Here is a 14,929-nt window from a genome sequence, read left to right on the forward strand (position 1 = left end):
AAAACATGCCCACACACAAATCCCCAAGCATTGTAACGGTCACCATTAGTCTTTCTTTTAATTCAATTAAAAATAAAAGACAAACTTAATTCAGAAGACAGAACTAAGTGCAAGACAGAAAAAGGACAGAGGGGAAAAAAGAGAAAAAATAATTAAAAGAAATGACTTTCGATCTTCAGGACACATTTAGTCATTCTTCCCTCCATTGGGATACTGTAGTGCTACGAGAGAATAACATTTAAAATACTGATGCTGACATAATCGCCCTGTCTGGAAATGCATTAACAGGGCTTTAGTAAACGCCTACTACGAATACCGCTGCAGAAATGTCAGAGTATTGGTCGTGTTTTTTAAAGAATAAACGTGGGGGAAACTCAGAGTGTGAACCACTTTCACGATAACATGCGGGTTATAGAAGTGGGGGGCAGCAGCGGGGAAGAAAATGCTCCCCAAATCAGGGATCCTTCTTTCCTCCTCGTGGAAAGAAGAAATATTAAAACTCCAAGGCTGGGTTTTGACCTTTAAGAGCAGACCTTAGTAATCGCTCCCGGAACTATCCATGACTCTTGCAGGACTGGGCGAAGGGGATTCTCAGCCACGTGGGATCTTCAGATTTGGAGAGGTTGGGTATCCGTTCGCGTGTTGCGTGGCCGCTGTGGAGCTCGCCAGCCGGAATCTTTGTTATGGCACAGCTTCAGGCTCGCTTCTTCACCAACAATACGAAGTAAGTGGGAACGGGAAAGATTTATCGAAGAAGAATCGGAGCTGCAACTTTTCAAGGGTCTCCTTGCGTGGTACCATCACCAATTTAGCATTGGCTCCCTCCCTCTCCTTTTTGCCCGAAAGTGAAAGAATGCTTTTGCCCTCTTCGACTTGAAATTCGAATCAAAGCTAAGATGGAGGCAGGAGGGCATGTCCATCCAAGCAATTTTGGAAAGCGATCTCCAATATCTTATATTGCTTATATGCTTAGAATGGGCCGTTCTTCGTAGCCGGAGAGCTTCTGGGCTTTGCAAATGTATGGTTTTGTAACTAAGCTTTCAATAGTAACTATGGTAGTTGGGTAACTTAAGCAGTTTGTTTTAGAATGGCTATGTAGCCTTTTGTTGGGGAAGCCCAAATGTAATTTAAGTGATTAAAAACCCATCATCCACGATTTCAGGGAGCAACATTATATAGAATAAACTGTATTGGTTGCCGCTTCTTGGAATGGCAATTACCTTATTTGTTTAGCACTGATTGCAATGGAAATATAATTTGAAACAAAAACGGGATTTTGAAGTGATATTTGTTGCAGTTAGCACTAACTTGATAGTACATAACTAACTATATCAGTCTGTACAAAGGAGTTTCGGTGAGCAAGAATTCTTGTTTCCTGATCAGGAAGGAAAATAGACAAGACTCTGTGCCTATACAGTTCCATAGTAAATGGAACCACACCTCCTTCTATCTTGTGGGAAACCTGTTGTATGTAGATGGTGATGCCTGTTTTGTAAACAAATACTTATGGAAAATTTGCATGATAGAAATAAAAAAGAAATGCTAAAAATTATTAACTCATTTGTAGATTCTGTAGGCGAGTTATGTGAGTGTAACTATGTACTCTAATAAGACCAATGAAATATAATAAAACTTGTATAGGCAGTTTGGTGCCCTCCATACAGTTGTATTTTCTGTTCTTACCAAATTCAGCTTACATGGCTAATGACAAAGAATTATAGAAGCTTTAGTCCAAAACTAATTTGCCTGGAGAATTTGATAGAACTATATAGTTTTGAATGCATGAAAGCTTTCTACCACTAAGGTGCTCATTTCTATTGTACTTGGTTTCTCTGAATTGGTTGTGGCATTGTGGTGCCCTGTGAAGTAGAGTAGCTTTATATAGATTGGGATTTATATCAGGAAGTTATGGTTTTAATATCAACACTAGGATTTGAAAAGCCATGTGAAGCCTGTATCCTTACATTACAGTTGTATTGTGTTTATCATACTGGTTCTCTTAGAATCATATTACTGCAAAGTGTCAATTTTAGACCACTGAATCCAACCACCAACTTAGTATAAGAATTTTACTGAAAACATGTAGGCTGACAGTTGTCAAGACTCTGCTTGAACACATCCAATAAATGTGAATTTTTCCTAACATTGCATTTGCCTTTTTTTTCCAGCCATGTTAAACTGTTGACTTGTATTTGAATTGCAATCCATGCTATTTCAAGATCTTATTTCATCATAAGCACCATTACCAAGCCAAATATTCATCCTTATGTTTGATTTTTCTGTTAAATGTCATTCTATTATTTCATTTCTCTCACCTGAGATTTTTGAATTTTATTTCTTTTGTAGAATAATTAGCAAATTTTTGTGTTGTCTACAAAATTGATTAACATTTCTAACATTTATTCTCATCCAGCATTAAATAAACAAATAAATAATCTCAAACTGATCATTGTGGCACCTGTTTCCAATTTAGTGAGGAAAGTTGATGAACATTTATCGTGTTTCTCACAAAATAAGGCTGGGCCTTACTTTTTTTTTGAGCCCCGAAAAAACGGCTAGGATGTCTTTTCGGGGGTGAATTAATTTCTCCCCGCACCAGCGCCATCTCCAACAACAGCGTCTGAGTCGCTCCCGTTTTCCCCTGTCCCCGTAACAACAGGGGAAAAAAGATTTTGAGGTACCTAGGAGCGCCGCGCGCTGCGTTTTGGTTTAATCCCGAGCGGCTGGGTGGGCGTGAGAAGAGCTGAGCAAGCGTCTCTGCTGCTGCTACCCTTGATGTTCCAGCCTCGGGCTCTGCAAGTTTGCAAAAGTCCCGGTGCGCAGCCCGTTCCTGCATTCCAAGTGCCCAGGCTGAGCTGCAGCTGTCCCTCTCTCGCCAGCACCATCTCCAATAACAGCTCAGTAGCGGTGGGAACCGTGAAAGTGTTTTAGTCGCTTTTCGGGTGGGGGGACTGCCTCTGTAACTTCCACGGTTCCTGCCGCTGCTGCCGCTGTTATTGGAGATGGCACTGGCGAGAGAGGGACAGCTGCAGCTCAGTCTGGGCGCTTGGAATGCAGGAACAGGCTGCGCACCGGGACTTTTGCAAACTTGCAGAGCCTGAGGCTGGAGCATCAAGGGTAGCAGCAGCAGAGACGCTCGCTCGGCTCTTCTCACGCCCACCCAGCCACTCGGGATTAAACCAAATCGCAGCGCACGGCGCTCCCAAAATCTTTTTTTTCCTATTGTTATGGGGACAGGGGAAAAGCGGGAGCAACTCAGACGCTGTTGTTGGAGACAGCACTGGCGAGAGAGGCACCAGCACCGGTGGGAACTCTGGTAGCTACGTAGGCCTGAGAAGTGGCTGAAACGCTGCTGGACATCCACGCCAACACCGCCCGCCTGCTGACCCGGGTAAGGGAAGGGCAAGGGAGCCCTCCATGCTCCACCATGGTGTTAGGAGTAGCTGATGGTGATGCGTACCTGCCCGCGGGGCACTCCTAATGACAAGTTTCCCCCCCCTGCATTTCCCCCCCCAATTTTGCATATTTTAAACTAGGCCTAAATTTGGGGGGGAGGGGCTTAATTTCATTTTATGCCTAGAAAACAGGCTCGGTCTTCCTATGGGGGGGCACGTATTGTTGGAGAAACACGGTATAGAGTACAACTTTCAAGCATGGTACTTTTTGTACCTGCTGATATTTCATCCGAACCACTGGCTTACTAACCTTTCTCAATTCCTTTCCTAAAATTGAGATATAATACTGAATTTCCACACAAAGTGTGAGATAAGAACTAATCTTATTTAAATTATTCTTTATGCTAACTTACGAAAAGTCCTATACTTATTCTGTCGTTTCTAAGATCAATATCTTTATAATCTGTACTGGAATCTTTCTAGGTATCAATTCCAGACTGATTGATTTATAGCAGGGATCGCCAACCTTTTGGACTTAAGGGACCACCAAACTCATAATTTTAAATCCCGCAGACTACTAATAGGAATTTTGACTGATGGTGACTTGCTGATGGTGGGAAAGTCAGTCCCATATTCCAGAGCTACAGTAGTCACAAGTCTGGCCCTTTGGTTATGCCGGAGCTGCTCCGGGATGACCAAAGAGCCAGTCCTGTGACTACTGCAGCTCTGGAATGTGGGCCTGACTTTACCACCAACTTCAGCAAGCCACCCCAGGGCGGATTTTCCTCCCCCACCATTGGTCTTACCTTCTACCGTGTTTCTTAGAAAATAAGGCAGGCGCCCCTGAATAAGGCAGCCCGACCCCCGGGCCGCTTCTTTCATGGCCAAAAAGAGCAAGTGACGTGACTCACCTGGCTCCCTGCCAGCCAAGCACTGAAGCTCCACCACTGCCGCTGGTTGTGGGGGGAGAGAGATCCGATCTAACCTTGGAGGGCTGGTGGTGATGTCTCTCTCTCTCTCTCTCTCTCTCTCACACACACACACACACACACACACACACACGTCCCTCACACACACACCCTCCAAGGCAGCCACGTTCCTTCCACTAACCTGCTTTTCAGCTCCGTTCTCGGGAAGAGAGAGTGAGAGAGCAAGTATCCTGCAATCCCAAATAAAGAACGATCGATCGGTAGGAAAATGGGGTGAGGAATTTTCCTGCAGAGTTTTTTGGAGATTTCCCTGGGTGTCTGCTGCTTCTGCTTTTTCTGAAGAGACTCTGGGAAAATCCCAATAAAAGTCTGCAGGAAAATTCCCCACCCTATTTTCCTACCGATCGATCATTCTTTATTTGGGATCGCAGGATACTATCTCCATTTTCACGGGAGAGAGAGAGAGACTTTTGGCTTCATGCAAGCAAAGCAGCAGAAGCAGCAAAAGTCTTTCTTTTTCTCCCCGAAACTCCGCCAGAAATTAGTCTTTATGAAACTTGTTGCACCAGCGTAGCTTCTTGGAGCAGGATGCCTTGCAGGGTCCTAAAGACTCATTTCTGGAGGAGTTTGGGGGAGAGAAAGACTTTTGCTGCTTTCCTTGCCTGCAGCCAAAAGCAGAAGAAGAAAGAAGCAGCCGCATGGTCGGGCCAGGCCAGACGTGTGGGGCACGTGGGTCAAGTTTCCCCCTTCATCCTTTTCCCCTCACTACCTCGTGTTCTTCACAATGCAAGCGACACAAGCCTTGTGTTCCCGCGGGCCATGTGAGCGGTGCAGCCTTGTGTTTCCACGCAGCTAGATTAATTGCTTTGGGAGGTGCTTTGGGGGTGACATTTCTCTGCAGGCCACCAAAATTTTCTCGCGGATCACCAGTGGTCCACGGCCCACAGGTTGGCGACCACTGATTTATAGTTCCTTAAATCTTGTTAAATTTAGAAATATTTACTTTTTCCAGGCATTTAGCATTTCACTAGTATGCTAGAATTTCCCAGTGATAATACCTAAGGATTTATTCGTGAGATAGTTGTTCCATTACTCTAATATATAAGTTAGCATTCTGGAGATACAAACTCATTCAAGATCAAGAGGAATTCTATGATCATGTTTCTATCAATCTCAAACTTGCTTTTGGTCTCTGTCTCCAGCTTCTATGTTTCTATGGTTGACTGCCAGTTTCTGCTATAGAACCTTTTTTATTGAATAAATCTTCTTTCTTTTCTCTTAGTGGGTGGTATGTAGGCTTCAGGGGATTGTAGGTTCAGGTGTTGATCAGAGTTTTTTTCAGGATGTTTCACACACCCCAGTGAGGCCTTCTCATTGCAACCATTCAGAAGTGGGGATTGTCTTGTAGGATTTCTACTAGTGTTCAGACAACTATTATAGCAAACTTATTCAATCTTGCTCATCAATTAAAGTGTGGCCATTAACTGCTCCGGTCCTTTGACTTTTTCATGAAGGTTACCTACAAGCTTGCATTGGCTATAAATATATGCTTTATTAAGGCAGGAAGATTAATGTGCTATAGGAATTGTAAATCACAAATGCAGATTGCATATATTAATATTTGTTCTGGCTATTTAGGGCATCACCAGTACAAGGACTTTAATTTCTTCTGTGTTTTGTTTTCTCCTCTGATGCTTTCACTTAAGAAAAATTGTTACTGATTTTCTTGGTAAACTCTGCTGAGTCTGCTCTTCTTGGAACTAGGCTGTATTATATTCCTCATAAGAGTTTCTGGTTACTCAATAAGAAGTAATTGGTCAGTCATCCACACTGGCAATGAGCATATCTCAGTAGCTGTTGTAAAAAGAAGCCATTCAGGAGAGCACTGTTTTCATTGCTCACAGCTAAGCCCACCATCATGCAGAATACAAGACTTTGAAGTTACTTTCTTCCTCCTCCTATGGAATTCTTTTAAAAATGTCTGTTAGTCCTGTTTGTTTCCTCTTTGAGCAGAGAGTCCTGAAAACCCAAATTATTAAACATATTTTTCTGAGAGAGCTGAAAGTCTGATGCCATGTTTTTTTAAAAATATGTGATTCTTTTCTCTCTATAGATATACAGTAGATGATGTTCCTTTTTCTATCCAAGCTACCTCTGAAGTTGCTGACCTCAGTAACATTATCAACAAATTGTTGGAAGCCAAAAATGGTATGTTTATGTTTGAGATGTGGTTCCATTAATATTGATTCTAACTATCTGGGGTATTGTAAAATCAGGAATCAAAAACATACAAACAATCACATTTATTTTGGATTTATAATTATGCAGATTTAACTTTTTTTATAACTAATTGCTTCACTATAGAGTCTTCAGATTCAGCATTTTTTAATTGAACAAATTAGAAATGATTATAATCTAATCCATGCACTAGATTATAATCTGTTTTTAACAGTTGATCTCTATATGCTTTCTTTCACCAATCCATCATATGGATATGGAGTTTCCCACAGTATAGAAAATTAGATTAGGATTAAGAGATAGTGATGTCAGGCTGGATACTCCATTATATAATAGAATTTACCTATGGTTCAATGTTCATTTGCTTGAAATGAGAGCAAACATTTAAAAAAATCTTTCCCTGGATGCTTCTTTGCATAGACAAATTTTTATCTCAGCAGCTTTGGAATGAAGCCAGATTGTCTACAATAGCAACTCAGTTTTGTTCTCATTGTTTTTACAAAGCAATCCAGAGCAAGTAATATATTTTGTAAAGGGGTCTAGCAAAACATTTGATTGGGAAAAAACCCAAGATTCTGCATTCCATTTTATGTATATTGGTAATATTACTAGTGGTCTGGAGAGCAAACTTGTTAAAGAAAACATGGCTGTTCAAGAACAATGAAAAAGAGACTAGATCTTAGAGACTATCCATTTTCCAAATTTGCTGTTAATGTAAGTTGTAACTTATGTAACTTGATACCTTTGATTCATTTCTAGATGACCACAAATATGTGGAATTTGACTTCCTTGTTAAAGGACAGTTCTTGCGTATGCCTATGGTCAAACACATGGAAATGGAAAATATTTCAACAGTAAGCCATTTTAATGTTTTTTGAAGAAAGAGGTTGAAATTATGAATTTTTAACATTTCTCAGAAATGTATTTTGTAAAATGCAGTGCAGTTTTCTTCCTAGAAGCTGTGTGGGAGACTAATGGGTATGCTGCCTACTTATTTTTAATCTCTGCTTCATGTATTGTAGGGTTTTGAGATACATGGTATCAAACAGTATTCACTTACATTAATAGGTACATTGGTAGCCACTTCTAATGCCTTTTTCTAATGATGACTTAAACTTATCAGACTTCTAAGTATATAGGTATAAGATTAATATACAGTACTACAGGTGGTCCTCAATTATTGACATCTCATTCAGTGACCACTTGGGGTTGTGATGGCATCGAATTAGTGGTACTTGTGATCAGTCCCCAAAGTTCCAGTTGTCCACAGTATCCCTGCAATCATGTGGTTGTGTTCCAGCTGCTTAGCAACCCGCCCAAATTTCAGAGCATTCCATGGTCATGTGATTGTGACTTGCAATCTTCCCTACTGGTGTTCCATAAGCAAAGTCAACAGGGAAGCCAACAGGAAGTCTAAAATGAGGTTTTTGCATAACAGTGCTAACTGGTACTGTTCCAGTGTCCTACCCATTTTAAGCAAAGACTACATGTATTTTATTTTTAAAGTATAAGATTCAGACTTATGTGAATAGGCTGAACATGCCCAGCATCAGAGTTCCTACGTGCCCATACTCAGCACCACCCGGACCTATACAAGTGTCCCCCAACTATCTGGAGCAGGGGTCGCCAACCTTTTGGACCTCAGGGACTACTAAACTCATAATTTTAGATTCCAGGGACCACTAACTGGTTCTGTGGGTGTGGCCTAATTTGTGGGTGTGGCTTGGTAGTCATGTGACTGACTGGGCATGGCTTGTATGTAAATATTATAAACATTTATATAAATATTGAATTTTTAATAAAAAAGAGCAACTTTTACCCCAAATCAGGCAAAGCAGGCAGGCAGATTGAGTTGCTTACAGAATCACAGATTCATTCAGAAATCTATCTGCCATTGGCTAGCTCAGTCTGTCACATAAAATTTGCTAGCAAGCAAACTCACAAAATTAATTCACAACACACCATGCATGTAAATATTGAATTTTTTATTTAAAAAAAGAGCAACTTTTATCCAAAATCAGGCAAAGCAGGCAGATTGAGTTGCTCTTTCTATCTGCCATCAGCTAGCTCAGCCTCTCAAATTTGCTTGCCGTGAGTCTGCAATGAATTTGCTTGCAAGCAAACCTTCAGTCCTAAGGGAGGTTCAGCTGTGCTTAGCTAGAAAGCAAGAAATCCAACCATTTCCTGCTTCCTAGCTAATCTAAATCTCCTAGCACAGCAGAACAGATGATGGTCGGAAAAAGGAAAAATAGCAACTTAAGCAGACAAGTTTGCCGGGTAAGGAGTGAGTGGGTGGGGAGGGTTTCCTCAGGCCATGTGGACTGTGCAGCCTTGTGTTTCTGCACAGCCTGGATTAATTGCTTTGGGGGCGTGCTCTGGGGGTGAGATTTCTCTGCGGCCCACCAACATTTTCTCATGGGCCACCAGTGGGCTGCAGCCCACCGGTTGGCAACCGCTGATCTGGAGCATATTTGGAAGGAAGAAAAAAATCAGATATATTCCTATGTAGCTGTTAATGCTGATGGAAGACCAGTTACTGTCCCTTGTTGCAGTTCAATGGAATCAAGGGACCATATTTACAAATCAACATGCCACTGCCCATTCACTCATCTATTGCATTTGAATTTTAGAACCTGTCAATTCCATGGTGGACATTACTGAATTAGAATCAGAATAGTAGTATGAAGTTTGTACTGGTCAAAAATACAGTTAAATGTATAACCTTAAAAACAAGAAGTTGTCATTTTCTAGATAGTGATGATAAAACCTCCCAGCGCTCCTAAGCACTGGCCATGTTGATTAGGATTGATGGGATATATTTAATACAGCAACATATTTTCCATTCCTAGGAAGTGGGATTATAGACTTAATCTCTTATCTCCTAGTTTTTGTTTTATAGTACAGTAGTTGATTTTTCTTTGTTTCTTCTGTGTACAGGAAAATGTAGTAGAAATTGAATATGTAGAGAAGTATACAGCACCCCAGCCTGAAGAATGCATGCTACATGATGACTGGATCAGTTCCATTGAAGCTACAGAAGAATGGCCAGATATTTTAAAATTTGCTTTTGGCTCTTTTTGATTTCTGATACAGCTTACTGTATCACATATAAGTTTGCTTTCCTTGTAAATAGGTTACTGTGCTTTACTGTTCTAGAAGTTTTCCTTGCCCCTTTCTCTCTTCTGTGTATCAATAGTTTAGGAATGAGATGCTCATTCCATAATAGTTATATTAGTATTGTCATTGTCCCTTGCCAAAAGTTTTTAAATCCATTTTAAGATTTAATTTCTCTGAGGCACTGATGCTTCTTTCAGAAATTGTTATAATCCATCTTCCTTCCCTAAATCGGGGTTTTAGGTAAGTGATGCATTCAATGCAGGTTTATCTTACGCTAATATAAGCCAGGCAAAATAAGAAAATTTATATTAATTCATTTTTCATAAACATATAAAGCAGTGAAATTGAGCAGTGCAGTGGCCTAGAGGTAGAGCTCTTGCTGCACACTGTGAGTTTGATCCTAGATAGCAGCAGATATTTCTCTCTCTGGATGCAGTGATTAATTGTCTGCTGCGAACTCCACATAGGCATCAGGAAGGGTATCCAGCTAGGAAACGTGTGAACTTCATTTAGTTGTCCGGACTCCACTCTGATGTAAAGATTACCAGGTCATTAAAAGAAAAAAAAATGAAGCCGTGAAATTAAATGGCATCACAAATAAAGTTAAGATGGTGTTTCCAGATATACAGTTGCTAGAAAAAGTTGAGGCCTCAAGAGTAAGGATAGAAAGCTTAAATTACAATATGCTCCTTCCATTTTTTCCAGACAAATTCCCCCAAATAACTATACTGTTGCTTTAAACTGAGTGGATGCATTGGGTATGCATGTTATGTTAGTGGCTCTTTTTCTCAGAAAAGGATTGGCAAGATAAAATATTACTTTTTTTGCCATGATTTTCTGTTTTCTTTTTTCTTTGTAAATTAATGGGAGAATGAATGAGTATGGGGTGGTGTTGGTAGTAAATTTTCAGATTTGTAATAGCCAAATTCTGGCCTGACTTAAATTGTTTTTGGTACAAACCACAAATACGGAATTTCTAAACAGTGCAAATGGTGTTTGAACATTATAAACACTTTGATATGCAATTTACATAATAAACTGTAATGGTTGCTTTATGGCTATATGAACAATAAGAATTATTGGGGAATAGATATATTTTTATAGAAAAAAATGGAATGCTGGTTGCTTTGAACTATGCACAGTGTTTATAACTCATTACCAGTCACATCTTGGTATTATATTTATAAAAATATGGCTTTGCATAGAATCTGAAAGTTCTATTCAGTGGATATAATTGAATTTTTTTGAGGCAAAACTACTGTGCACACCTTTAAAAATGTTCTCTACTTCTGACTTCCATAGGATCTTGACTGGTTCCTATGATCAGACTTCCCGGATTTGGTCAGTAGAAGGCAAACCTATCATGACACTTGCTGGGCATGTAGATGTGGTAAAAGATGTAGCTTGGATTAAAAAAGGTAAATAAAATTCATTGTCTGTAGTGAAAAATAGATTTTGTAAAAAATCTTATTACAGACTTTTATTATAGTCAGCTCAGGATTTTTTGGTTACTGTTTTGAATTCTAGGTAATGGCTGTCTCTATTGTTAAATCTTCAGGTTTTTTAAAAATGCTTTCACATTTGTTAACGGAGGGTTTTGTGTTTTTTTTTTTTGAAAAAGATCTGCAGCATTCATATCTTTCACAGATTTGACTGGTCTGTGTTACTTTTGTCCTGATGTTGTTTACGTGCAGGAACAATAGTGCAAGAGGCTTCAGACTTCTCCTTACCTGAAGTCATAACATTTCTCCTGGTCTCTTGTTTTTGAGAGACAATTCATGAAACTGGGGAAGGGGGGAGCGTTTATGTTATTTAAGGCTGAGCTACATGCTATTTTAAAATGCATTAAAATGTGGCTTAATTTTTACTGTATATTTAGTGAAAGGGACCCAGCTTTAGTATAAAAGAGGGTGTTTGACTGGCTTTTATCCTTCAGCGGTGCTTCTGTCATAGATGTGGATATGTGTCTCTTAATTTACAGTGCCAGAAAGTGTTGTGTTCTTAGTAGTATAAGTTTATGCAACATTGATCCATGTTGGCATTTCAGCTAGATGCAAAGGAATATAGCAGCTGGATTCCATTAGTTTATTGAAAAGTAAAATAGAAAACAACCAGATTTTAAAGCAATAGCTAGATTTCCCTTTTAGAAACTTAGGCAACCTCTGTCTTAACAGGTTGTACTTCAAAGGCTAAGAGGTGCTTATGACCTAACAGGCAGGTTAAATGATTCTCAGAATCCCATATATTCCTATTACTATTTCAGACAGATAATGCTTATATAGGATTATTGGCTCATACAATAGTAATCGGTACTTATGGATTACGACTGATCTTTATATTCCTTAAAATGTATGTATTATATTTCCTTTAGGTATAGTGCAGTGTCCCATTTTAAATACCCTGAATCTGATTGTGGTTTTGCTGTACGGTTTTGCTTTTTTTATCCTATTACCTGATTCTGGGGTAGAGTGAATTTGGATGATTGGTTTAGGAAATGTATACAGTATTTCCATTCTTGCCTGTATTCTTCAGACAGCTTGTCATGCTTCTTGCTCACTGCCTCTATGGACCAGACTATCTTACTCTGGGAATGGAACGTGGAAAGGAACAAAGTGAGGGCTCTTCATTGCTGCAGGGGACATGCAGGAAGTGTAGAATCTGTAGCTGTGGATAGTTCAAGGACCAAAGTAAGTTATATGCCTTCCTCCTCTGCTTTCATGTTCTAAAAAGTAGACAGGTGTGTTGTACTGTAAGTACTACTGCAGTTCTTTTGAACATTCAGATCAAAACTTCATGACATGGCCTTGTCAGGCTCTGAAAACTAAGAAAGACAGATTGTGATTCTTGTGAGCTGATTTCTTTATTGCTCCTCACTTATAGACAAGAAATCTTGCCAAACAAAAGCAGACTACTTCTACCATAAATCATATATCTCAAGAACTGTTAGGGAGGACTTATCTGCACCCACTTTCTCTCACATAAACTAACTAAACTGCATTGTCTCTTGGTCTTCTGGAATGTCTTCCTACCCTCCTGGGAATCTAGGTAACATTCCATCACAGGTCTTGTAAGATGATGGCTTTCACTGGTCCTCCAATTGTTTTTAAATAACATTAGTTATAATTGCCAAGGATTTGCTTCCGAGGTTTTAATGAAATACAGATGTTTAGAGTTTGCAAAAGGGTGTGGGTTCAGGTAGGGGAAAGGATGTGTGGGTTATATATATAGTGTGATGACCCAGGTGTGGCATAAAGGCAATACAGTTACATAAGTAAGAAAAGTCCCTTTAATACCTCCAACTTTGCTCCCAATGTCCAGTTACCTTTGGCTGGAGTAAAACCTCTCCCAAGAACAGTCTTTTAAGTGGAGAAAATTCAGTCCAAAACCAAAGTACATATAAACTGTAAATAAAAATCCACACAAACCATGCTGCAGCAATTAACTGGACAGGGCAGGATAAGGAATTGCAGACTTCAAAGGCCAACAAAACACACAGTTGGGAAGATGCCAGGAACCCAGATAAGTTTCGACAAAACAAGATAATACACAATTTGTTTTCAACAAGTTGCTGTGCGAAACTCCCCTTTTAAACCCTGTTCCCAGCTGCAGCTAATGAAGGGAATCAGGGAATCCTCCCCTGTAAGCCACACAACTCACATTGTTCCCTTCTCCGTTCCTCCCTGCGTGGGCAATGTCTGGAACTAATTGGAACATCATCTTCTCTGTTGCTGCAGCAACTCTACTAGGGCAAATTGGACAAATGGGGGAGAGCTGATGAGGAGGAACTTTCCCTGGATTCAGTGCAAATCTGGCTTGAACACAAGCATATGAATTTAGGCTGGAATCAGATCAGATCAGATATTTACCTTTTTATTCAAATGTTGTGCTTTTTATTAGTTTTGCAGTGGCTCCTGGGATAAAATGCTGAAGATATGGTCTGCAGGTAAGTTTTAGATTTTCCCACAGGTCACCCCTCCAACACACCAATCTTCCTAATAGTTGTGAATGTACTTCCATTGTGCAAACGTGTTTGTTGTCTACAGACAATTCAAATGCAACTTTTTAGTGATATATACACTGCTCAAAAAAATAAAGGGAACACTTAAACAACACAATGTAACTCCAAGTCAATCACACTTCTGTGAAATCAAACTGTCCCCTTAGGTAGCAACACTGATTGACAATCAATTTCACATGCTGTTGTGCAAATGGAATAGACAACAGGTGGAAAGCCTAGGCAGGTAGCAAGACATCCCCAATAAAGGAATGGCTCTGCAGGTGGTAACCACAGACCACTTCTCAGTTCCTATGCTTTCTGGCTGATGGTTTGGTCACTTTTGAATGCTGGCGGTGCTTTCACTCTAGTGGTAGCATGAGACGGAGTCTACAACCCACACAAGTGGCTCAGGTAGTGCAGCTCATCCAGGATCGCACATCAATGCGAGCTGTGGCAAGAAGGTTTGCTGTGTCTGTCAGCGTAGTGTCCAGAGCATGGAGGGGACTACCAGGAGAAAGGCCAGTACATCAGGAGACATGGAGGAGGCTGTAGGAGAGCAACAACCCAGCATCAGGACCGCTACTTCTGCCTTTGTGCAAGGAGGGACAGGAGGAGCACTGCCAGAGCTTTGCAAAATGACCTCCAGCAGGCCACAAATGTGCATGTGGCTGCTCAAACGGTCAGAAACAGACTCCATGAGGGTGGTATGAGGGCCCGACATCCACAGGTGGGGGTTGTGCTTACAGCCCAATACTGTTCCGGACATTTGGCATTTGCCAGAGAACGTCAAGATTGGCAAATTCGCCACTGGTGCCCTGTGCTCTTCACAGATGAAAGCAGGTTCACACTGAGCGCATGTGACAGACGTGACAAGGTCGGGAGATGCCGCGGAGAATGTTCTGCTGCTGGCAACATCCTCCAGCATGACCGGTTTGGCAGTGGGTCAGTAATCATGTGGGGTGGCATTTCTTTAGGGGGCCACACAGCCCTCCATGTGCTCGCCAGAGGTAGCCTGGCTGCCATTAGGTACCGAGATGAGATCCTCAGACCCCTTGTGAGACCATGTGCTGGTGCGGTTGGCCCTGGGTTCCTCCTAATGCAAGACAATGCTAGACCTCATGTGGCTGGAGTGTGTCAGCAGTTCCTGCAAGACGAAGGCATTGATGCTATGGACTGGCCCTCCCGTTCCCCAGACCTGAATCCAATTGAGCACATCTGACACATCATGTCTCGCTCCATCCACCAACGCCAAG

At 40.9% G+C, this 14,929-nt stretch overlaps 1 protein-coding gene across 2 annotated transcripts in view; it reads left to right on the top strand.

Moving 5' to 3' along the window:
• The first annotated feature begins 299 nt into the window (after positions 1-299).
• WDR12 (WD repeat domain 12) overlaps positions 300-14,929 on the top strand; it is a 75,273-nt gene continuing 60,643 nt past the window's right edge. The window contains exons 1-7 of one of the 2 annotated variants that reach the window (XM_026696767.2): positions 300-724; positions 6,438-6,532; positions 7,322-7,416; positions 9,500-9,606; positions 10,982-11,097; positions 12,212-12,366; positions 13,577-13,622. In XM_026696767.2, coding sequence (XP_026552552.1) covers positions 684-724; positions 6,438-6,532; positions 7,322-7,416; positions 9,500-9,606; positions 10,982-11,097; positions 12,212-12,366; positions 13,577-13,622 — 655 coding nt within the window. In that variant the 5' untranslated portion in view covers positions 300-683. The remainder of the gene's footprint in view (positions 725-6,437; positions 6,533-7,321; positions 7,417-9,499; positions 9,607-10,981; positions 11,098-12,211; positions 12,367-13,576; positions 13,623-14,929) is intronic. The other variant, XM_087916288.1, reaches the window with a different exon arrangement.

This window comes from Pseudonaja textilis, chromosome 1 (assembly GCF_049901715.1).
Source record: "Pseudonaja textilis isolate UNSWEBS1 chromosome 1, rPseTex1.2, whole genome shotgun sequence".
NCBI classification, from domain to species: Eukaryota; Metazoa; Chordata; class Lepidosauria; order Squamata; family Elapidae; genus Pseudonaja; species Pseudonaja textilis.